Genomic DNA, 23,599 nt, shown 5'->3' with positions numbered 1-23,599 from the left:
GGCTGGAAGGCTAGTGTACCTTCTCGGTAAAAATCCGACTGGTGTACCCTCTAGGTAAAAACCCGACTTGATCCTCTGTCTGATTGGAAGCAACTCGCCTACAACCGAGTTGACATCCCTAAGCGAGCCGTCTCCACTCGCCTATAAGGGGACCTCTCGGCGCATACCCGATTGGACCCTTGGCACATGCATAATCGGTCAAAATCCGACTTGACTAATCCTCACTCGTTGCGCGGCATCGTAGCAAGAACGGTTGAGGAAATCCCTACGTTCACGGGGCCCATAAAGCCCATGGACGACGAAATATAAAACCTAAAACCCTAAGGCTAAGAAGGCAGATTACACTTTTTGAATGCTCTGGCTTTGCGGCTTGATCTAGGAAAAACCCTAGTGCACCCCGTGGCCGGAACATTATTATTATTATGTAACACTGTATATGAATTGATTTATTAAAGGATCAACACCCTTATAATATGTTTGATAAAGACTAATATATTAAGGTACTAAAATTTATTTAAAAAATTAATTTTTCTTAACGTGTTTTTCATTCACATTCGTAAGGAATTAAGCTCCTCATCACATATTTAAATAACAAGATTATTTATCAACCATGATATACCATGCTGATAGTTTGTCATATTTGCTATATAATAATAATTAAATTTATGAAATATCACAATTTAGGTTTATCTCTTAAATGTTTAGTTGTTGATCATTAAATTATAATATTTATTGTAATTTGATATTAAATAAATAATTTGATAATTAATATTCAATAATTTTAAAACTAAATTGTAGTTTCTGTCTTCATTTTTAATTTATTTTCATATATTCTTACTAATTTTAATGAAATGAAAATGAAACTAAAAGTGTAATTTTTTATCCTTATTTTTTAATCCATTTAAATTTATTTTTATTATTTTTATGAGATAAAAATAAAAATTAAAAATATTCAAAGTCTTTATTAACTTTGTCCAAATCTTATTTAAAGAGACTCATCGAGTATTATTCGAATTAATAGTTATGGATCAATAACTTGTTAAGTTATTAATAGGTATAATATAATCTAAATATTATTAAATATTAATTATTATATTATGATTATAATTATAATTTTTAATAATTAAAATAAAATATTTAATAATTAAATAAAATTTCACGTTTTTCAAAATTTAAAACTAAAATTATAAAAACTAAAACTTACATTAGATATTATAAAAAGTAAAAATACAATTTAACTTCTAAAAAAGCATCCTGGGAGAGTGCATATGTATAGACAACTCAGAGAACAAGTTGTTATAAGATAAGAAACAAGTTGCTACGAGATAAAGCAGTTATAACAAGCAAACAAATGTAGCTACATTAGTGCATAGTGCATAAGATAACAATCCTATTAACGGGTAAAAAACACAAAATAGTGAAAATACTTTTTCATTATAAAACACTAAAAATATATATATTTTATCAATTGATTGCAATCGTGTACTCTATGAATGATACAAAACTTCATCATTATGTTTTTGTTGGCCAATTCATTAATTACTATCTAGCTTTTCTTGAGAGAAATAATAGGACTTATAATTGATCGCACGTTCCTCTGTATATACTATAGTGACCCTTTTAGGTTTACAATAATTGCTTTTACTTATTCAATTCCTCTTATCTACACGGCTATAGATTTATGCAATCGTGCCACATCCATAGGAAAATCATTATACCAAATTTATTTTAATTAAAATAATAATTATGTAACTTATTAATAAATATTATTGTTAATTAAAAAAAATATTAATATACGAATAGGTGGTGCAATTTTACACAACATTTCAAGATAATTTATTTTACTATAAGTTTCACCCTTTATAACTCACGTAATCCAAATAATTGCTCACATTAGAAAAAAAAAAACTATCAATTTTTTTTTTATAAGGAAAGACGTAACACCTTTTTCCCTATAGTATGTATAAAAGCATACATGAGGATGAATACAGTTTCTTTACACAGCTGTAAAACTCAAAGTATGTAAAAGTCGAATTGGGAATGATGCTATGGACAACTACTACGGCTAACATTGGGTTGAGTACGAGTTTTATGATACTTGTTTTTATTTTTGTGAATTAAACCTATTGTCATTCTCATACCCATCAAATATATAATTTTTATTTCTATCCTTGTCACAGTTGGATATCGGATATACCCGTATTTGTATCTGTATCCGTTAAAAATTATTATTATTATTTTTAAAAAATATATAATATTTTTAAATTAATTTTTTATTATATTATAATTATAATTATATTATTTTTTATCTCATATTATAATAAATAATTATATATAATAAAATAAATATTTTTTAACATAATTAAATCAGAAATGGATATTAAATTAGGAATGAAAACGAGGACGAGTACGAGTACAGAAAAGGTATGTGATGAGTAAATATATACACTATCCAATTTAATATATCAAGTTTTATCCCATACTCAGTCAAATTGAATATTTTTTGTCAAAGTCGAGACAGGTTTAGGTATTACCCACAAGTACAAGTATATTTGTTATCCTAACAACTCTGGAATGTGTTTTTTTTTTTTTTTTATGATTCAAAATACTAGGCAATTAATGAAAAGAAAGAGAGATAAGTAATTAATAAAAGTAATTAAAAAAAAAAAAAGAAACGAAGGGAAGCAGTTTTGACTTTTGACTAGCATGAGGAGTAGATAGAGAAGGTAGCGGTTAATCCGTTTAGTCACTATCTACAATTTGTTTTTTTTTTTTTTTTCTTGAAACACAGTTTTACTGGAAATTTTTTTTAAAAAAGCATAGATAAAAAAGTAAAGAATAATTAAACTAAAAAATTAATTTTTAAATAGAACCCCAAAACACACCAACGATTACTATAATCTCCTGCCAGCTTTTCCTTTTTCTCATTCTTCTCTCTCTCTCTCCAAAGTCCATACTTTTTGATTTGTGGAATTACTCTTGTTCCTACCTGGTTCAGCACACCCTCCTCAATCTCCTCCTCTTGTTCTTTCTCTTTTTGTTTTTTCATTATAATAAAAAAGATTCAGTTTTGTGTGTTGTTGCTGGTACCCATTAGCATTTTCTGTTCTGGGTCAATGCGCTCATCTTCTTTGCAAATTAGGGCTTCAATCCGTGCTCTGGAGTGATCGATTTTGGGTATTTGTAGGAAAGTAATGTAGCTAGAGAGGGTTGTGTTTGTTCTGAATAAGAAAAGATTTCAGCTTCATTGTGGAGGGTGTTAGAAATTTTGTAAATTTTGCACCTTTTTTATTTGCCCCTGATTGTGGATTTGTTCCATATTCCCCTTTCACGGCTAATCGGACGAATAGATTGAAAAATTTCGCTGGATTTGAGTGGATTCTTCGATAGAGCTGGGAAATTTTGACCTGGTGGACCTCTTTGTGCACAGAATTTGGGAACAAATCTGAGCCGGAAAGGCTTGCTGTAGTTACTGGGTGTGGGTGTTTTGAAGGTCTTTTATGATGGATCATGTTATTGCTGGGAAGTTTAAACTGGGAAGGAAGATTGGAAGTGGGTCTTTTGGGGAGCTTTATATAGGTACTTGTTCATGTTTTTTTACCCCCTTTTCCTTTCTCTAAGCTGTGTTTGTAATCTTCCTTTTGCAGTGTTATCATAGATTGTTATATGGTTTGTAACAAATTATTGTTATTTCTGTTCTCTGTGTCAGCTGTTAATATACAAACTGGAGAGGAGGTAGCTGTCAAGCTGGTATGTTAAACTCTCTTCAACTTTTTAAGCGTCTTTTATGTCTGGATGGGGCAAAGTGATCAAGTAGCCAACACTCTTAAACGAATTTCTAGAGATCCATAGATGCGTTTCTGTTTCTGATTTCATGTGTCTAATATGTGCATGTATGAACTAATCACTAGTCACCTTGATTTACTCTGTGGAGCATGTTTTTTACTTTTTAAGACAATGTAATAAATGTATTGCGCATTTTACATTTTACGACTTTTTAATTCCGTTTTGTAAATTGTTACTTCAGATGATGAAGTGTGCTATACTTTTATTTATTTTTTATCAATGCTATGGGAGTTCCAATAAGGATCCGGCATTTGATGTGAGATATTGTTTAATATTGTTGGAGTGAATAACAAAGGAAAAAAAAAATCTTTCTCACTCTTTTACTGAGAAATGCTTGAGATTTTCAAGAAATCAATAAGATTACTTTATGGATTGCAGTGGCATGTAAAATGCTACATTATCTTGTTATAGATGCATAAAGTTCGCATTATTATGCTGCAGTTTATCATAGATTGTTTGTCATATTCTTTCTTTTGTTGTGTTTTGAGATTTTTTTTAATTTTTTATTTTATATCAGTTAATGATATTAGTCTGCTCATTATATTCTGTGTTTTTGTTCTTAAATCACTTGTTCTCTCCTCATAAAATTTCCAGGAACCTGTGAAGACCAAGCATCCCCAGCTTCACTATGAGTCAAAATTGTATATGCTTCTTCAAGGAGGAAGTAAGTCTGAATCTCTATTTCCTTTTACCATTTTTGGGACTAATTGTATTAGTTAATAACTTAATACCACGTGCTTAAGTTTCACATTAAAATTGGTTCTCAATAGTTGTGTGTGTATTTGTGTCCTCTCATCCCGAGTCTGGAGGATAGCGTAATTGATGTCCCAATGCTTCTTCTAATGAAATCTAAACCAGTAGTCTCAAGCCATTCCCTCAAAGTAATGTAAGACTGAAAAAGATCAGAAAACAATTAAGATGTTTCCTTTTGAGTAATCCAATTTGGTTTCTTATTGAAGCGGGGATTCCCCATCTCAAGTGGTTTGGAGTAGAGGGAGACTACAATATCATGGCAATCGATCTTCTTGGACCTAGTCTAGAAGATTTGTTCAATTATTGCAACCGGAAGCTAACATTGAAAACAGTGTTAATGCTTGCTGATCAATTAGTAAGTCAACATGGCAACTATTATCTAAGCAAAGTACCCTGCTTAGATAGTGTTACTAATGTTTTACTTGTTTAATATTATTGTTCAGATTAACAGAGTTGAATATATGCATTCTAGAGGTTTCCTTCACCGTGACATTAAGCCAGACAATTTTTTGATGGGCCTGGGACGTAAAGCAAACCAGGTATATTGTTTTGTTGATGGCGCCTTCTTTCAATTTATTATTCTTAGAGTTATCTTGCACTATTTGAATTATAAAATGTGCATTACACACATGACTAAGAACTACTAAAACAAGTAATTTCTTAACATTTATATAAAAACAATTAAACAACAACCAAAATCTTCCAAAACAAACTATAAATAAGGGGTGTTCCTCCAGCTGAACCAAATTATTCTTTTATAGTTTCAAGAGAAGTCATAAAATGATGGTGATATGCTACCAGTTTGTGTAAGAAGTTAAGTTGCATAAACTTGCTTCAGGTTGAACAAGAAAAAAAAAGCAGAATATGTATCTTTGCTAGGATGAGAAAGAACCCAAGAAAAATACAACGGTCATTTGAAAAACTGTGAGAAACCACTGCCCAGTGGTAACTGGTTATTCTATTTTGTCCTGTTTGATACCTAATTGGTTAAGAGTGATTAAGTGGAGGTTTAGGAGTCATTTTCTACAGCAAATAAAACCACGAGGGCAGCACCTCACACCTCATCCTGCCTCTGGTTTTGGCATGTCATGGCCTTCTACAACTTGAAACTCACAAGCATACACGCAAAGTGATTGGGCATCTCATTTCATCTGTGGCTCATTTCATGTCATTGCAATGAATTTCACCATCTTGTACTTATAGTCTATTTCAATGGAATCCTCTTGGGCGCTACTGAAATAAATGATTGACAGATTCTGAAATGATCCTTTCTATTTGATCATGCAAGTATCAATTCTTTTAACTATGTTCTTGTCTTGCTGGGTATGTCATTTCAGGTGTACATCATTGACTATGGCCTTGCAAAAAAGTATAGGGATCTTCAGACTCATAGGCACATACCATACAGGTATATTTTGTCATCATTATTTCAGGATATTAAGGTGTAGTATATATAAAGTATTAACAACACTTAAAAGAAAACATAACCTTTTGTTGCCTTATTAATTGCATTTGCATGTCTTCTTTGGATTTAAGCATTTACATCAAATCACTTTTATAGGTATTGTGCCATTTTTCAACCGGATAGTCTTTACCTAAATGTAATTAGTACTGGTATAATTCATTTTCATAGTAATAATAATAATAATTGGGATCACTGTCAATTATCTTAAATGTGGTTGTGTTTACAGCCTTGCATGACTTGGCATCTATGATACCAAATATTCCAAAAATATACTCTTTCACTTTAATTTTCATCATAGTTCTATTTCTTAAGTTTTTTTTTTTTTTTAATTTTTAAATTCACATTTCTTTTGATATAAAGAGCTGTCTTTCTTGCATAGGGAAAACAAGAACCTTACAGGCACAGCTCGGTATGCAAGTGTCAACACTCATCTTGGAATTGGTGAGTAAGATGTTGTGTTAGTCCATTCAGATTGGTTTTGACAACCAATACTTAGAATTAGTTTTTATGTTAATTTTATTTTATTTTGCTGGCAGAACAAAGCAGAAGGGATGATCTGGAATCTCTTGGTTATGTGCTCATGTACTTCTTAAGAGGAAGGTTGGATACCTGATAGACGCATCCACTTTACCCTCTACTAGTAGATTTTGATATTTAAATATTATTCTTAGTTTTTACTGCAGTTTATCAAAAAGTATTATTCTTATTATCTCTTTTTGTTGTACAATTTTTTTTTCAGTCTTCCTTGGCAGGGACTGAAGGCTGGCACCAAAAAACAAAAATATGATAAAATCAGCGAGAAGAAAATGTCAACTCCTATAGAGGTATTTTGTTAGCTGGATCAGTGTGGATTTTGGATAATTTTGATATTCCCTGATCCCTCTTGATCTAGTTTTTGATACTTTGAATTTGCTTGGATGTTGTTGAGTGGTCTGATATGTATTGGACCTGGATAAAACCAGAGGTTTAGTAGACAAGCTAGGGGTCTAAGAGCAACTCCCATAATTGTTTATAACTGACTTGTGAACAAAATGAACTGTATGTTTCCCTTATGCATTAAACAATTTTTACTAATCTACTAATATTGGATGCTGCTATTGACTATATGCTCTCAGATTGTTTTTCACGTTTTAAGTCTCAAATCATATATTTTTGTACTCAACAATTGGTATAGCTTGCACATTTTTCCCTTTACCTTTCATCTTCTATTTCAGCTCACAATTTTGTTGGTCTTTGTTGTTTTGCTGTTAATATTGTGCCTGTATAACAGGTTCTCTGCAAATCATATCCCTCGGAGTTTGTATCATATTTCCATTACTGCCGATCATTGCGGTTTGAGGACAAACCTGATTATTCATATTTAAAGAGGCTCTTTCGAGATTTATTTATTCGAGAAGGTCTGATACACAAGTTATCTAATTTGTATATTAGCTTAGCATTCTGTATATTTTGATGGAAACCTAGTGTGTTAAATGGTTGCAAATTGATCTGGACATTGTTTGTGCAGGCTATCAATTTGACTATGTTTTTGATTGGACTATATTGAAGTATCCACAGATTGGTGGCAGCTCTAGAGGGCGGGTTAGTACTTTTATACCATGCTTGTTTGGATACTGCTTTCAAGTTGAGGTCACTTACTATAATTGTTTTAATAACAGCACGACAGTGGCAAGGCAGCCATGCATGCCGGACCATCTGTACAAAAGCCAGAAAAGATATCAGGTCCATTCTCTTTCATCCAAATAAGATGATGAAATTTGCTATCCTACAAATTTTTAACGACTAGGACCATGGTTGGTCAGAAATTTTAATGTTAATGTATTACTCTCGTCTTCTGAATTTCAGAATATAGATACTCTGAAAGCATTAAACTATATTTGTCTTTTTCATCGCTCACATCAATAGTGGTCATTTTACTTTTTCCAAGTTTATTTTGTATAATCTTAGGTCATTCATTTTCTTATTTCAGTTGGGAAAGAGATTCGAGAAAAATTCTCTGGTGCTGTTGATGTTTTCTCCCGGAGGAACCCAACAAATTCTAGTCCACGCGGTGATCACTCCAAACATAGGGGTTTTGAGGAAGTAGCAGTACACAAGGATGGGGTAAAAATTGTTTTTAAACAATAAGATTTCATTATTCATCACATGAAGATTACATTATTGTTTTGAAAAACCTAGGAATTTTGTGAAGATGTTGCATGCATACCTTCATCATTGAAGAAATGGTGAAAGTTTTCATTTAGATAATGAATTAGTTTGTTTACGTTTAGTCCTTTAATTTGGATTTGAGTTGAACATTTTAGATAACTTTGGTTTCAAGTGTGTGATGTCATCTCTAGTGTAATCAATTGCAGTTGGATTCCCCACATCATTTCCTTACAAAACAAGCTGTCAAAATGAAGAATTGAGAAAGTGTTGAGAAAGTAACAAAAATAATTGAGATAAAACATTCTAAACAGGGAGAGAGACAAGGAAGAGGCATGGGCTGTGCAAGTTACAATTAATGATAATGCTATTTGCAGTGATGTTTGCTGGTTTGGATGCCATTTTATTTGCATGTTTTGGAACTAAAGGCTATGGAATCTATCAATATCATATGCCTTTATCACTCTTTTTTTGTTCATCTTTCGCATTTCCAGTTTTACTTATGCCTAAAACCTACATAGATTTCTTTATATTGTCTACTCACGTGTGCCTAATTTTGGTTTTGCCTTGTCTCTTAGTATCATGATCAAGAGAAGGGACGCAATTCATCTCGATATGGCAGCAGCTCAAGGAGAGCCATAATCTCATCGTCTACCCGGCCAAGTTCCTCCGGCGATCATACTGACAGTCGTACTGGCCGGCTAACCTCAAGTGGTAGCCGTCCAGCTACTGCACATAAAAATATTCAACCTATGTATGAAACCAAACAGCCCTCTTACACGCGCACTGGATCCAGCAGAGGCAACCGCGATGATCCTCTCCGGAGTTTTGAGCTCCTCTCTATCAGGAAGTAACTAGAATATCCAGTTTCAATTTGCCACAAAGACATTTTCTAAATTTTAGTGCACCTGTTTATCCGAGAACCATTGATCTCAAGCATTATGGAATCATGTTCATGTATATTATTGAATTGCCATGAGCCATGAGGTCATAATCAACTTCACTTGCTGTTACATTTTGTGGACCAAGGTGGACTATTTTCTGCCCCCTAGATATGCCTTCTGAAGAAGGTTTCTCGGATGTTGTATCATGTTCCTAAACATGCTCCTGAGAACTCAACCAGGGTCCTTTTTCTTTTTATTAGAAAAACTTGTTTTCTTTTCCATAAATCAAAATAGATGAAAGTAGAGTTGTAGTTTATGATAAACTTGTTATGGTTTCTTTGCAATGAGACCCGACACTACCACTATGTTTCCCTTGTTATGAGAGTGGAATTATTAATGTTAGAAATTGGTCTCAAGCTACAATAGCGGTTTGAGATCTTTCATTATTCATTTCTCATGCAGGTACGGTGGGGTGGATGGCTGTAATAAGATAAAATATTGACCATTAAATTAAAATACATAAGGTTACATAATATTTATTTGAATTAACGCATACTTTAGTCTCTAAATTTGAAAAGTGTTGTCATATTGCTGTCTGAAACTAAGAAATTATTATTAAGTTCTTAAATTGAATTACTTATTATATATATATATATTATCATTTTATTCTTGTAATTTTGAGTTTTGGTATAATGTGATTGTTAATTTGTACTTTTTGGAACATATTTTATAATTTCTTAATTTTAGAGATTAATGTGACGTATTTCAAATTTAGTGAACTAGTTAGGTGTTTGCTCAATAAATTTTAACTTTTACATTTCTTTTAATTTTAGTCGAATAATTTGAATTTATTCTTATTATAAGAAAATGACTTTCATCGGATATATTCTGTTGAGCATATGGTATAGGTGGTTCTAGTTTTTCTTACGAATTTTTCTTTATATCATTATTTGCTTTCTTTATAGTTTTGAAATATACCAAAAAGAAAGTGTTTTGAAATACAGTTTCCTTGTAAGTACTTTACTCACTGATTTTAAATTAGGTTCTCATTTCACTTTATTTTTTAAAATGTTAATTGTAAAATTGATTTAATACTAATTTTTAAAAGCTAGGTTTCTGTTTGTTTTGGTGTCAAAAAAATCAATTCTTGTATTTTTTTTTTAAAAGAAAAATGTACATTTCAGTGTAGAGCTATGGTTGATATTAAGTTGGATTCATTCTATTCATTTTTAACAATTTAAAGTTAATTTTATTAAATTTTAAAACAAGTGAACCTAGAACAAGTATTTGTCAATTTTTTTCCTCTTCTATTAGTTATATGTATTTTTCACCGGGGATAATTTTGATAATTTAATTTGAGTCAGGTATGACTGTTATGTGTTAAAAAAAAACCCTTTCCAAGTATTTACGAATGTGGCCAAATAGTTTTATATTTGTCCTTTTAGGTATAATAAATAAAGACCTGAGAGCAAGTAGAGTATTTCAAGCCGAATAAATTGGTTATGGTTCCAATTATTTGAACTACAAAAGGAATTTTATATATAAATTTTATGTAACATAGCATATATCCAAAATCGAGACAAGATAATTTTTTTTTTTTTAGAAATTAAAAGAAAATATTTCAATATTTTTAAAGACCAAAAATATTTAACTCAACTTAAAAAAAAACATTTTTAATTAAAGGTTCTTTAAAAAGTTGAATTTATGGACTCTAATTATAACTGAAGATGAATCATATAATATGTCTTGCTTTGTGAGAAATTTACCACTGAGGACCAGTTTGACCCTGCCATTACGAATGAAATTTAGTCAATAGTGATAATTCAAATAATTTTGGTTTTTGTTAACCGAATTGGCCACTTTTTGTTTCATAATAGTATGAAGCATTAAAGCAAATATGACAGCATAATTTAAACTGACGCACTAGAGAATGCTTGTATTTTATGCCAAATGGTTATTCCTAATTTAGGTTAATTTATTTATAGTAATGCCTTTGTAGTTTCTGAAATCAACTCTTGATAATGCGAGATCTATATGAGCCATTAACTACTGTTTGACATTACCTTGGAATCAAAGAATCTACATATTTTCAATGTAACATCTTTCTCCCGTTGCCTAATTTCACTCCTAACAAGCACCTACAGGTTACAAGTAAAAGCTTCTTCAGCCATATACAACATAATTCGACTTGGCAATTCACTTTCAAATAGCATCAAACTATACGTTATTCTTTATATCCCCAACTATAACTTTTAGTAAATTGCCATATCAGAAATTTTGATATATCATCATTCATACATGATAATTTCAAGGACGTATATACACACTAAACTTGTGAAATCCCAAGAGAACATAGTTCAGGAAAGAATTTTTGCTTAAAACTTCGAGGTCCAGAATCACATAATCCCAGGCAAAATTTATGGGTTCCTAAGAGCTGCCAAACGCTTCTCAAGTTCGTCAATGCCCGAGCTGCAGTGGCATCAAATTTACAAGGTCAAATAGATTTGCTATAAAAAAAAAAGCAAATGGCTAAAGAAATTTTAATTTATTCATGAAAACAGACACAAGTATCAAAATTAAATCTTCAGAAAAGAGATGGTTAGACAGACAATACCTGCTGACATTTTCAGTATTCTTTGTTGCAACCCTCCCTTTGGGAGCCGCTGATAACTGCCAAAGAGATAAAATACGACAGAAATTAAGTTGAGCAAAAGCATTATGACAGATGAGATGAGTGCAGAGATTAATAACAGCTTATTCCTACCTGTGAGGCAACATCCACACCAATTTCGTCCAGCACCTACAAAAAAAAAAAAACAAAATAGGTTAAGTCAATTTGCCATCAGTTTCTTTCTGTAATTTCAAAAGATGTCATCCCCAAACTATAAGACCTTGAACTTATGCTCATCTCTAGACTCGTTATTCTTTGTGAATCATATACCATTCCTTCTAAACATTGTAAACTAAGCCACAAGAAATCATATTATTATTAATTTTTAATTTAGGGGCTACTGTGGGATCCTAAACTTTTTATCTCCCTTAATTATCAAAACCAGATTATGAATTAGCCTGATGGTTTCAATTGACCTACTTACTTCACTCCACCTAGGAATAAGTAAGGCTCGGTTTTTGTTATTGATTCTCGATTGCTCCAAGAGTGTTATTGCTGTGGTTAGGACCTAAAATTGGACCCATGATTCTAGCATCACTAATTTTTATGGATTGTAATACAAGATACATTTATTATTCCTCCTAGTAAAGAACTTTATGTGAAATAAAAGCCATGTTAAATATAATAAAATTCTTTAATTATTTGAAAAGTTAAACGAGGAAAACCCTGAAAACATAGCAACACATACTTTTTTTTAAGTTGCAATAAAAGGCAATAGAAAGAGTACCTGATTCGTCAGCTCTTCAGTCTCCTCTTCAGCTTCATCATTATCCAAGGCATCATCTATGGCATCTGACATCATTTCAGTCTGCTCATGAAATTATATACCATTAAAGTCTGTATGTTGGTGAAACAGAACAATTGTTCCCACTTTTTCTAACTTGAAAAATTAGTAACGAAAGCATCTTACAGTCATATCCATCTGTGCTGATTGTTTCTGGAAGTCCTGTATAATTTTAGCTTGCTTTGCTGGTGCCATTTGCTGCAATGAGTATTCTAATTTAGTAGTAGTATAAGGAAAAAAGGAATGAAAAATGATATAGAGACTAGTTTATGGACTTCAATGTCAATATTTTGTTTATTTCATAGGAAGTTAGAAAAACTGCTATCATTGCTGTTTTCCTGATACAATATTTTTCCTTGTAGTTTTTCCTCAACGATGGATATATCCACACCATCTTTCTTTTACTCACTAAAAAAAGAATTTCTTTAATAAAACCCTATGATATACTTGCAGTAGCTTCACATATCCGTATTGGATCTATATCTAATAAAATACTTTTGGATACTCACTGATATATATTTTTAGCCTTTAAAAAAAGTTATGAAAAATCTAATTCAACCAGATACAAAGACATTGAAGTATAAGATGGACACTCACAGAAATCATTGTCTCTTGAGGAACCAGAAATGGAAACTATGCTTTTAATAAATGATGCTTAAGAAGAGAATCAGATTGATACCATTTCTGTTTCTAAGAAATAGGCAATGATTCATGATGACAATGATTCATAATTTTATTCAGTAATGTTGAAGAAATATATTCTTAATTTGGATTAGCAGAATTGCATGTATCATATACATTAATGATTCATAAGTTTATACATATGCAAATATGTATCCTGCATGCATCATATACATTAAAAATACCTGTATCAGCATATCGGTATTAATCATATTCAATACACATATCACATCTATGCATCACAGATAAAACCTAGCAAAATATTGCTCACACGGCCCAAGAACAAATATATTATGCGTGGACATTTAAAGTACAAGATTGAACGTGTGACCTTATTCATAGCTGCCATTGCCTTAGTAGCACCTTTCATGCCAACAGCAACAGAAGAATGGGCATGCATCGCCTGCATCAAATGAAAAACATAGCTAAGACAGAGCAGATAAATCATATACTTGCTTAAACACAAGTAGCAAAAGAAGATAAAAATAAAAATAAAAAAAAAACACATCACAAGAACAAAGTCTTCACCAACATTATATACATACCTGCGTGTGAGTTGCTATACCTCTCATCTGAGCTCTACTACCTTGAAGATTAGCAATTTGTTGCCTAAGCCTGACTAACTGGCGAGCTAAAATTTTAGTTGCTGCCTGAGAAATACAGTGGCAACCAAAACATCCATTTTTATACTCTTACTAACTACTGATCAATAAAAAATAATTTTTTTTTAAAAAAAACCTCCAAGTATGAGCATGAAATGCAGATGATACCTCATTTCCTGTCTTAGCAGTTCTCTTTATCTCAGCAACGAGTTTCTTTTCCTAATAACACAAACAAATAACCCATATTTGATATATAACATAAAAAGTTGAGACTGAATAATCACATTCACTAGTTAAATAACTATAACTTACTTCCAATTGTAATGCTCCAATTTCCTTCTCTACACCTGAAATAAGGAAATATAAGATCAACACATAAGTCCAAATGCCACACCTCTGACCAGAAATTATCATAACTCATAAGTCATATGCACAGAAATAGAATTGATGAAGCAAAGGGTTTATGAGGATGATTGAAACATTACCTCTAGTGGCGTTTGCCATTTCTCGTTTACTCTCCCGAAGAGCCTCTGCAGGAAACGGAAACAAGGGCTTTCAACCAAACCAAACCCATGAAAATTAATTAAATTAGGAGAAAGAAGAAGAAGAACCTTTGGCGGTGGGTTTCTTGGTGAAGATGTTCATGGCGATCGGTGTCCGCGTGCCACCGTCGAAGGGAATTACGAAGAGATCGTAGACAGAACAAGAAAGATCCTCGTAACTTTGTTAATCCTAATTTTCATCTTTTTTTAATATATATACTTCTCCCTCTTTCATTTTTCTCATTCAATTCCACTCTATTCTTTATTTTTAAGATAATAGAATTAGAAACCGCGTTGTTCCACGTATACAAGCATAACAGTTTTATAAAATAATTCTTCATTATAGTTTAATTTAAACTTTATACTAAATAACCTAATAAATTTTAATTGGTACGAAGTATATAAAGGTTAGTCACACTTACATACGTAACATACCCATTAAATTCAAATAATATTTACTACTGAGCGTCAATTAGAGCCCAAAACTAATTTAACATTTAATTTTGTAAGAAATTTAGTTCTCTATTTATGCAGGCCCAAAGTAATTCAAGTTTTCAACAATCAACATGTTTGTTGGTTGAATATGGAATTGGAAGACCTTTCTACCAAAGGGCCTGCTATTCGCACAGCGTGTTTTGCTGTCACCACCACTTGACATTATTTTCTTTTAAACTTTTATGGAAACATCTTTTACATAAATTAGTTTCTATTATGTTAAGATATATAATAGTGAGAAATAATCTTTGTTGACTAATGACTATCTTGTCAAGATACATAATAGTTTTTTTAATCAGGTATCTCGGCAATATTAAAAATAAAAATTAGTTTCTATTATGTTCGCGTATACAATAAAAGAAAATAATTTCCGCTGATTATTTTGACAAAATAAGTGGCCATATGTCCCCTTTTGCAAATCATTAGTCGTTACAACTATTTATGTCGTCCCTTAGCACTGGTTTACCTTCGACAATTTTTGTTAGTCATTGTTAGAGCTCATGTCGCGTTCGTTCATTATTGGTTTGTGCTTGTTCATTGCGTTGCTGGTTCATATTTGTGCCCAATCAATTCTTCATTGGTCTAAATACGACTTTGTTCTTGGGTCGTTTTCTTTCTTTTTTTTCTTTTTTTTTTTTCTCTCATTGTTGTATGTACACTTGTCTTCCTTCCCACTAAGTTGGTTCTTTCATAATTCATAGCAAAATTATTTTATTTTATAGATATGTTTTAAATTATAATTATATAATATTATAATTACAATATATACATATAAGTATTTTTACCATTTTTGGTTTAAATTATTTTTTTATTAGTAGTAATACTATATAAACGTATAAGTTATATAATATTATAATTACAGTATAGGTATATATCCAAGTTCATTACTTTGTTTTACCAATTTGATTTAAATTAGTTTTTATTAGTAGTTATACAATAATATAATTATAGGTATATAAATGTATAAGTTATATAATATTATGGTTACAATACAGGTATATAATATTATATGACTTTATTACTTTGTTTTACCATTTTGATTTATATTTATATTTTTTAAGAGATGGCTATTATTGAGAAATGGTCTTTTTACAAAGAATATGATATTTAAAAGACAAAATTTGTCAAAAGAAACATTGTTGAATGATATTTGGTAGGATAAGGTTGATTACATACTTTCTTTCATTAGTCTTATCTATAATGTTCGACAAATTCGAATATAACTTCTCTTTATTTGATATATAAAACATGAGATTCAATGATTGAAAAAATGAAAAAGGTCATATATCAATATGAAAAAAATAAGTTGAAAGAATCAACCTTTTATGAAGTACTAAAAGTATTAATTGAAGATTAGTTGTGTTTGAATTGTAATTTGTAAGATATTAAATAAAAATATACACATTTTAAACTAATCAGATGAGTGAATGTTTCAATGAATTACTAAAAAACTGAGTTATGTTTAACACAAGGTTTTTTCAAACACGTCCCAGAAAGGATAGAGGTCCATCAACTAACATTTGAGAGTATCAATGACCGCGTAAAAATGTTTTTAAAAGAAAACATGTAATTTCTTTATTAATTCTCGAGACATGAATACTTTACAACATTAGTCAGAGTAATTGCTTATAAAAATATTTGTACATCAATCATCAAAAATTGAATAAAAAAGAGCACTAAGATACATTAGAATTTGAGAAGAGGGAGAGTACTGTTCTAAATTCAATCAATAACTAAGCAACACTAATATAAAAAAGACTTTTTTTTTTAATATATCAATTTTTTTTTTATTTTTCTGAATAACCTCACTCTCATTTTATTTATCAAAATGACCCATTTACTATTTAAGGTGAGAAATCGGTTGGGGAACCAATTTCTCACCTTCGATTTGTATAACATGTAATAATTTGCGGTGAGAAATCGGTTAACGTAAAACCGATTTCTCAACTGCGTGATTTTGTTTTTTTTTTTTTTTTTGGTTTTTGGTTTTTTTTTTTCGTTTTTGTATTTTGTATTTTTTTTGTTTTTGGTTTTTGTTTTTTTTTTGTTTTTGGTTTTTGTTTTTTTTTTGTTTTTGGTTTTTGTATTTTGTTTTTTATTTTCGTTTTTGGTTTTTGTTTGTTTGTTTTTTTTTTATTTTGTTTATTCAGATTTCTAATTTTTTATTTTCGTATATTAATTTTAAATATTCAGTTTTTTTTATAATTTTTTTAGTATTTTCAAATAAAATAATTTAGTTAAGTTTGTAGAATAAAAATAAATAATGAAATATTTATTAATTAAAAAGATAAAATATTTATATAAAATACTAGAAAACAAAATACAATATTTGGAAGGTTTGATGACATTTTAAGGTTGATGACTTGAACTTTCTTGACGGTAAGAACATTTTTTCTTTGAGTGACCTACATTTCTGCAGAGAGAACATCTTTTTGGTTGTCCTGGTTCAACCATATCCATTTCAGTGCGTATTCTGGATGACTTTGGACGACCTTTTTTATTTCTAATCTTTTTCGGATTTGGTATGATTTGCGGTTCTTCACAATCCGGCCAATAAGATTCATTAGGCAGTTCACCAAATAATTCGTTATACACATTTGAAACATATTGTAATGTGTATACCGGATCTATGTAAGATTTATAATCGTGGTGAACATGCTTACATGCATCAACAACATGGGAGCATGGCATGTGTAGCTTTTGAAATTTTCCACAGTCACACCAGTTGTCATGTAGTCTAACCGTGAAAGTTCCAGTAGGTCGTGTTTCCCTTGAGTTAATGGTCTCTTGCACCAAAAAACGTGTACTGTGACGATCAAATTCGAGGACATGATGAGTATTAGCCTTTGATTCTGCATCTCTCATGGCCCTATTCATTATTTCCGTGTAAACTTGGTCAGCCCTAAGTTTAACATCGACTTCCTTCCCCCTTTGGATGAATAAGGCATTACATCTCTTATAAGTCGACATGATGATTGCAGAAATTAGCAAATTTCTTGTTTTTTTAAGAATGGAGTTAATTGCCTCAGCCAAGTTAGTAGTCATGTGTCCCCGTCGTCGGCCACCGTCCCATGCAAGAGTCCATTGTTCTTTTGGTATGGTGTTGAGCCATTCAATTACACCTTCAGTTTCTGGTTCGCTCCTTAGCGTGTTGCAGTAGTAATTGAATCTTGGCTCAGTCATCCCATAAGCTGTGAAATCAGATTAGGAAAAAATGAACAATTTAGTAATGTTGAAATATGATGAAACAAATTAAAGTAATTAATGATGCTAAGTACATACCCATATTGATGATTAATTTTTTCCGTTCTGTATTCTTGAAATGCCTCATGAAGTTTTGAGCTATATGGCGAATACAGAATACATGCACTGAATTCTCAGGTGTCCAACCACTGCCTTGTCTAGCGTAGGCATTTTTGATAGACTCGTGCCTGTCCGAAATTAAGCAAAGGTCATCTTGAGGGCAAACATGTCTTTTGAGATAATGTAGAAAGAAAAACCATGCCTCTGCTGTTTCACCCTCAACAATTGCAAAGGCAATTGGAAAGATTTTGTTGTTACCGTCTTGAGCCACGACCACAAGGAGAGTTCCTTTGTATTTGCCATACAAGAATGTGCCATCAACTTTCCATCGATATAAGGTTTAAATTTCCAAAATACTCTATGGAATTGAACATAATGATGAACCATCTCACCTTGTTGGTCGTATAGTGGCCTTGTTTTCTTCTCAACAACAAATCCATTAAGAAATCCACTCATGGCACTAAGCAACTTGGGTAAATCATGGTAAGATTGTTCCCAGTTACCATGTAAGTCTTCAATTGCCTTTTGCTTTGCCATCCAAGCTTTGCGGTATGAGATCGTGTACCCTTCAGCACTTTTGATGTGTGCTATTATTGTTGGAATAGAAATGGATGGATCACTCTCCACCAAAGGATTCTAGAATATGGACTGCTTGTACTGCTTTAACTTCATTTGCAGTTGTAGTCTGGCATCAAACTGATAAAGTCCAATTGCAATTGGCTTATGGCAACCAATCCCCAACGAAGCTCATAATCTTGATAAAATGCACGACATAGACATGAGAGGACATAACGACACCAACTGGGCTCAACAACATGCAGACTGGATTTCGATTTGGAAAGACAGATGCAAACATGTTATTTTCGGGGAACCACTTCAAGGGCCTCTCCAATACACTCCGGAGTATTTACAATGGTTTCGTGCTAATTCTAAATTATTTCTTTGTAGCCAGTATTCTTCATCTCATGCATCCACTTCTAGTACGCAACTCCCAACAACAACTGCAACAACATTCCCAATGGCTGGAGATAATCACCCACCTTATAGTGTGGAACAACATCCTCAGTCTTATCCATCATTTCATAAGCACCATGAACAATTCATGTACACACCACCATCAACAACAACTCCAACAGGGGACTTCATGAGCAATCTTTTTGGCGTTGACGTACACACGCCACAAAGTGCATATAATTACATGCAAAGCATGAATTTCCCTTCATTTTCGTCTTATCACTCTGAGGTCGGTGGAAGTGGTTCGTCAAATCCAGTTACCGATACTGTTAATATAGAACATGACGAGGACCAGGTTGAACCACAACAACCACGCATTGGTCGTCGAAACCCAACAAGGAACCGACAACCTCCGAGGTGTGGAACGGGTGGGCACAGACATCATTAAAGTTGGATTGTAATTTCCTGGATTGTAATTCTGTTGTTCTTTTTTATTTGATCTCCTATTTTGTTATTGTATTTTGTTTTTATTTCAAGTTGTTCATCTCAATTAATGTTGTTTTTATTTAAAGTTGTCATTTATCATAATATTTTCTTTTTAAAATATTTTATTTAAAATTAATTTTATTCAATTTTATTCTTTAAATTTAATTTTAAATACATTTTTATAATCTAAAGTTAATAATTATTTCATTATTTATTTTTATTCTAAAAACTTAACTAAACTATTTTATTTAAAAAATACTAAAATTTTCAAAAATTTATAATTAAAATATGAAAATAAGAAAATTAAAAATCTGGAATAAAAATCAAAAATAACAAAAAAAAAAACATGAACCAAAAACGAAAAAAAAAAAAAAAACGAAATAAAAAACAAAATACAAAAACAAAAAAAAAACAAAAACCAAAAAAAAAAACAAACAAAAAAAAATAAACAAACAAAAACGAAAAACAAAAAAAAACAAAATACAAAAACGAAAAAAAAAACAAAAACAAAAAAAAAACAAAAACAAAAAAAAAATCAAAAACAAAAAAAAAATCAAAAACAAAAAAAAAAAAACAAAATCATGCAGTTGAGAAATCGGTTTTACGTTAACCGATTTCTCACTGCAAACTTTTACATGTTATAAAAATTGAAGGTGAGAAATCGGTTCCCCCAACGGATTTCTTACCTTAAATAGTAAATGGGTCATTTTGATAAATAAAATGGGGATGAGGTTATTAGAAGAAAAAAAAATTGATATATTAAAAAAAAAAAGTCTATAAAAAACAAAACTCCTCTAATTTGGGCAACTTTTCAGTACATGTTTCCTAGTCTCTCTCTCAAATTCCCCATCTTCTTCAAATGACCCGTGTTTGTTCCTAGATTTGGAACTTGATCTAGAATGGCCTTCTTCATTAGAATCGGTGTCTCTACAATGGTGGGGGTGTTTTGATCTCAATTTGGAGGAACCACCACCAACATTGGAAGCGTGTTCTTTCGAAATTTTGTGGCGAGACTTTTTGGGTGGCAAATGGTCACCCCCTTGGAGTTGGAGTGAATCAGCATCGGTGTGCATGGGTTGTGAATGATCATTGCATGAGTCATTTGGCTGTGCATGTTTGGATGCTTTTTTAGGATTCCTTGGTCTGTCTGATTTTTCCTTTCCATGGGACTCTCTTAGGTGCCCCATTGAATTTGATTGTTTCTTAGATTGCTTGGATAACTCACGACCACGTGAGTCCTCATGACCTTGACAATACAATGACTTTGAACCTCTTTCCATAGAACCTCTTTCCATTGAACCTGAGTAATAACATATATATAACAACTAGATTCAAATATATATTTTTGGTGAAAAAATTGTTGTTGGGGGCATTCCCACATGTTACCATGTTAAGACTACCACTAACATAAATTATTTAAGAAAATTATTATGCATGTTTAAACTAAAAGAAATTTTATCCAATTACTCAACTGAACTGTTTGGTACCAAGGAATTTCTATGAAGAAGATTGCCCACCAAGCACTCTCTTAATAACACAGAAAATTGAACTTAAGCCCATGAAAAAATTGAAAGTTAATTCTAAATTCCTTGATCAGTTGTATCAATTTACATTTTTTTTGTCTGTTGACATTAGATTGAATTTTATGTTTTGTTCAGAAAACAGAAATTGAAAAGTCATACCAACTTATGACAAGTGATTAGTTATTATCATTGGTTGATTTATAGCTTTTTAATTATTTGTCATTCACTCATTTCATCTAAATTAAAACGGTTTGGATTAATTTGATTTTTAAATTGGACAAGAAAATGTTTTGCATGAATCATTAAAATTGGTCTCAATAGTAGAGAGATTAAGATAATATACACATAATTTTATATTTAAACATTATTGTTATTAATATAATTCTAATAAATAAATAAATAATGGAAGCATAAAATTATAATATGTACCTTCAGGGGTACTTTGAACTGAATCGCCTGATCCTTTGCTACGAATGTCTCCATTATGATTTTGTGCAGATGAATTTCCTGGGACAGATTTAAACTCGTTCATCTGAAACAAGTGAAATAATGCTCCAATGTTTTTTTTTTTTTAAATGATGCGAATTTCACACGCAAAGACACAAAATAACACAAGTATTTATAATAGCCTTGGCCATAATCCCAAGAGAAATCAACAAATAGAAGTTATAACAGTAAATGTTATACAAAAAAAATTCTCTTAAATATAATGATACACTAGCCACTAGGACAAGGGTTGATAATAAAAACAATTTTACAATGCGTTCAAACTTCAAAAAGAGAGTAGTTAATTGATGTTCCACAAGTTTTTGTTAATGTTAATTACTTAATTAAGAGTTGAAAATTTTGGGAAAATAGATAATTACCCAACTGGGATTATTATCAGAAGGACCATGACCATCCCATCCAATATGCGCCACATGCTTTACATCCGTTGGATGACCAATCTGAATTTCTTCTTTGTCCTCATTATCTGCGAAATTCCTTTAATTAATCACCATAATCTTTCTTCAATTTTACAACTTTATATTTGAAAAATGGAAATACATATAAGATATATTTGGATAAATTTCTCTTGAAAAAAAAAACTTCTAATCACTTAATTTAGAAATAAAAAATGTTATAAGTTTTTTTAAGCTACATAAATTAAAATAAGTTTATCCAAGCATGCACAAAATAAATGGTTAGAAATTAATACAATAATTAATTACAATAAACCACGTACCGAATATTTGAGAAATGAATCTTAGGCCTTTAAGGATGCCCTTCACCTTGTTGTTATTGGACATGTCAAACAAATCTTATGCGTTTTGAATTCTCTTCACACAAGTAATATAAAGCTTTACTTAGACTTCAGTAAAACCTGGAAGATAAGAATTCAGCAATTAATGAATTTGAGACTCAAGATATATAATAAGTTAAAAGGAATTTCATGAAGAGGTTATTATATATTTCACACTCACGTACGTAGTAAAAATTCTCCTTGAAACGCCATTAATTCATTGTTGAGTTGAGTGAATGTTGCATAGAGAAACCATCGATGGGTATATTTATGTTACGTCTTTTTTTCTTCTGAACCTGAAAATATGGTCTAGTTATTTTATGTCATTTGCAGAAATGGAAGAGTTGTTTAAAAATTTGACATGAAATGGGTCATGGGAGAGTCTATGATGGGAAAAGGAGGAATGAAGGAAATGAGTTGTTGTTAAAAGCAAACCCATTTTTACTTTGGTTTATTCTATGGCAATAGTTTGCTTGTTGATTTCCCTCCAATCAAAACCAGAAGCCGATCGAAATTTCAGGAGTGACAATGAGAATATTTGAAAGGGAAAAAAAAGAAGATCAAACTTGAAGGTGCTAAATTTAGAAACCTCTCTAAAATTAAATTAATGATTGGATATTTTAAAAGTAGAGGAAGAAATAAGTCAGACTATTCATAGGATCATAAAACCTAATTTATAAATTTAATACATTTTAATGATTAATTGATAATGTAATTTACCATTAATAATGTTATTTTATTTTTGTATTATTAAGGATAATTTAGATTCAAATTAGATTACAATTGATAAAATATTTTTTTAAAGTATAAACTACAACTATCATAAAATATTTTGATTAGATCTTGAGTTGATATTAGATGTGATATTAATTGATCTTATATATTTATAAAATGTTAAAACTCAAATTACTAAGAAATAAAATTATCATTATATTGTTGTTTTGATTTTATTTATTTTTATTTATCCATAATTTTGGTTCTTTTATTTTAAAATAGAGATATTTAGTTTTTTTATTTTTTAAAATATGGAATGTTGATCCTCTTATCAATTTTATATTCATTGATCATTAAATTTTGTCATTACCTTATCAAACTATTATTATTTAAGTGACGTCATATTTAATGATATGATGTTTAAGGATAAAAATTAAAAATAACATATAAACAATCATTGTTTGCATAT

The 23,599-nt window shown here is 30.9% G+C and overlaps 4 protein-coding genes across 5 annotated transcripts; 1 reads left to right on the top strand and 3 right to left on the bottom strand.

Moving 5' to 3' along the window:
* Positions 1-2,895: 2,895 nt before the first annotated feature.
* LOC109803437 (casein kinase 1-like protein 6) lies at positions 2,896-9,539 on the top strand. Its single transcript, XM_020365012.3, has 14 exons — positions 2,896-3,579; positions 3,710-3,750; positions 4,441-4,510; positions 4,806-4,954; positions 5,043-5,138; positions 5,937-6,007; positions 6,444-6,505; positions 6,601-6,664; positions 6,804-6,888; positions 7,335-7,461; positions 7,572-7,645; positions 7,723-7,786; positions 8,034-8,167; positions 8,788-9,539. Exons 1-14 carry the CDS (start codon positions 3,501-3,503, stop codon positions 9,061-9,063), a joined length of 1,392 nt encoding a protein of 463 aa, XP_020220601.1. The 5' UTR covers positions 2,896-3,500; the 3' UTR covers positions 9,064-9,539.
* A 1,589-nt stretch (positions 9,540-11,128) lies between these two features.
* VPS2.3 (vacuolar protein sorting-associated protein 2.3) lies at positions 11,129-14,603 on the bottom strand. Its single transcript, XM_020365180.3, has 11 exons — positions 14,443-14,603; positions 14,317-14,361; positions 14,144-14,178; positions 14,000-14,050; positions 13,775-13,879; positions 13,561-13,632; positions 12,675-12,746; positions 12,492-12,572; positions 11,858-11,893; positions 11,708-11,763; positions 11,129-11,562 (listed from the first exon to the last, which is right to left on the bottom strand). The coding sequence occupies exons 1-11, from the start codon at positions 14,474-14,476 to the stop codon at positions 11,511-11,513; spliced, it is 639 nt and encodes a 212-aa protein (XP_020220769.1). The 5' UTR covers positions 14,477-14,603; the 3' UTR covers positions 11,129-11,510.
* A 2,544-nt stretch (positions 14,604-17,147) lies between these two features.
* Positions 17,148-22,914, bottom strand: LOC114916168 (uncharacterized). 2 transcript variants are annotated; one of them, XM_083059294.1, is made up of 6 exons: positions 22,598-22,914; positions 22,360-22,497; positions 22,001-22,107; positions 21,564-21,666; positions 18,151-20,911; positions 17,148-18,059 (listed from the first exon to the last, which is right to left on the bottom strand). In XM_083059294.1, exons 2-5 carry the CDS (start codon positions 22,421-22,423, stop codon positions 20,406-20,408), a joined length of 780 nt encoding a protein of 259 aa, XP_082915420.1. In that variant the 5' UTR covers positions 22,424-22,497; positions 22,598-22,914; the 3' UTR covers positions 17,148-18,059; positions 18,151-20,405. The 2 variants fall into 2 exon arrangements, with proteins under 2 accessions (XP_082915420.1, XP_082915419.1); XM_083059293.1 differs by having other exon boundaries at positions 22,602-22,911.
* Positions 17,218-18,708, bottom strand: LOC145958808 (uncharacterized). Its single transcript, XM_083076355.1, has 3 exons — positions 18,374-18,708; positions 18,151-18,299; positions 17,218-18,059 (listed from the first exon to the last, which is right to left on the bottom strand). Exons 1-3 carry the CDS (start codon positions 18,706-18,708, stop codon positions 17,218-17,220), a joined length of 1,326 nt encoding a protein of 441 aa, XP_082932481.1.
* Positions 22,915-23,599: the final 685 nt, after the last annotated feature.

This window comes from Cajanus cajan, chromosome 6 (genome assembly GCF_000230855.2).
Source record: "Cajanus cajan strain Asha chromosome 6, NIPB_CcT2T_4, whole genome shotgun sequence".
NCBI lineage: Eukaryota > Viridiplantae > Streptophyta > Magnoliopsida > Fabales > Fabaceae > Cajanus > Cajanus cajan.
Note: the sequence above shows the minus strand (reverse complement) of the source record. Positions and strands in the feature narration are given on the sequence as shown.

Bases quoted from the DNA above. Each gene is read 5' to 3' on its own strand.
- LOC109803437 (XM_020365012.3), top strand. From the start codon at position 3,501: ATGATGGATCATGTTATTGCTGGGAAGTTTAAACTGGGAAGGAAGATT. The intron at 4,511-4,805 runs GTAAGTCTGAAT...TTCTTATTGAAG, and splicing joins TATGCTTCTTCAAGGAGGAA to CGGGGATTCCCCATCTCAAG. The intron at 7,646-7,722 runs GTTAGTACTTTT...TTTTAATAACAG, and splicing joins GTGGCAGCTCTAGAGGGCGG to CACGACAGTGGCAAGGCAGC.
- VPS2.3 (XM_020365180.3), bottom strand. From the start codon at position 14,476: ATGAACATCTTCACCAAGAAACCCACCGCCAAAG. The intron at 14,051-14,143 runs GTAAGTTATAGT...TTGTGTTATTAG, and splicing joins TTGGAGCATTACAATTGGAA to GAAAAGAAACTCGTTGCTGA. The intron at 11,894-12,491 runs GTACTCTTTCTA...TTTTTTTTGTAG, and splicing joins CTGAAGAGCTGACGAATCAG to GTGCTGGACGAAATTGGTGT.
- LOC145958808 (XM_083076355.1), bottom strand. From the start codon at position 18,708: ATGGCAAAGCAAAAGGCAATTGAAGACTTACATGGTAACTGGGAACAA. The intron at 18,300-18,373 runs GCATGGTTTTTC...AATTTCGGACAG, and splicing joins TTGAGGGTGAAACAGCAGAG to GCACGAGTCTATCAAAAATG. The intron at 18,060-18,150 runs GTATGTACTTAG...CTGATTTCACAG, and splicing joins AAAATTAATCATCAATATGG to CTTATGGGATGACTGAGCCA.
- LOC114916168 (XM_083059294.1), bottom strand. From the start codon at position 22,423: ATGTCCAATAACAACAAGGTGAAGGGCATCCTTAAAGGCCTAAGATTC. The intron at 22,108-22,359 runs GTACGTGGTTTA...GGAATTTCGCAG, and splicing joins ATTCATTTCTCAAATATTCG to ATAATGAGGACAAAGAAGAA. The intron at 20,912-21,563 runs GTACATATTATA...GTTATTACTCAG, and splicing joins AGTTCAAAGTACCCCTGAAG to GTTCAATGGAAAGAGGTTCT.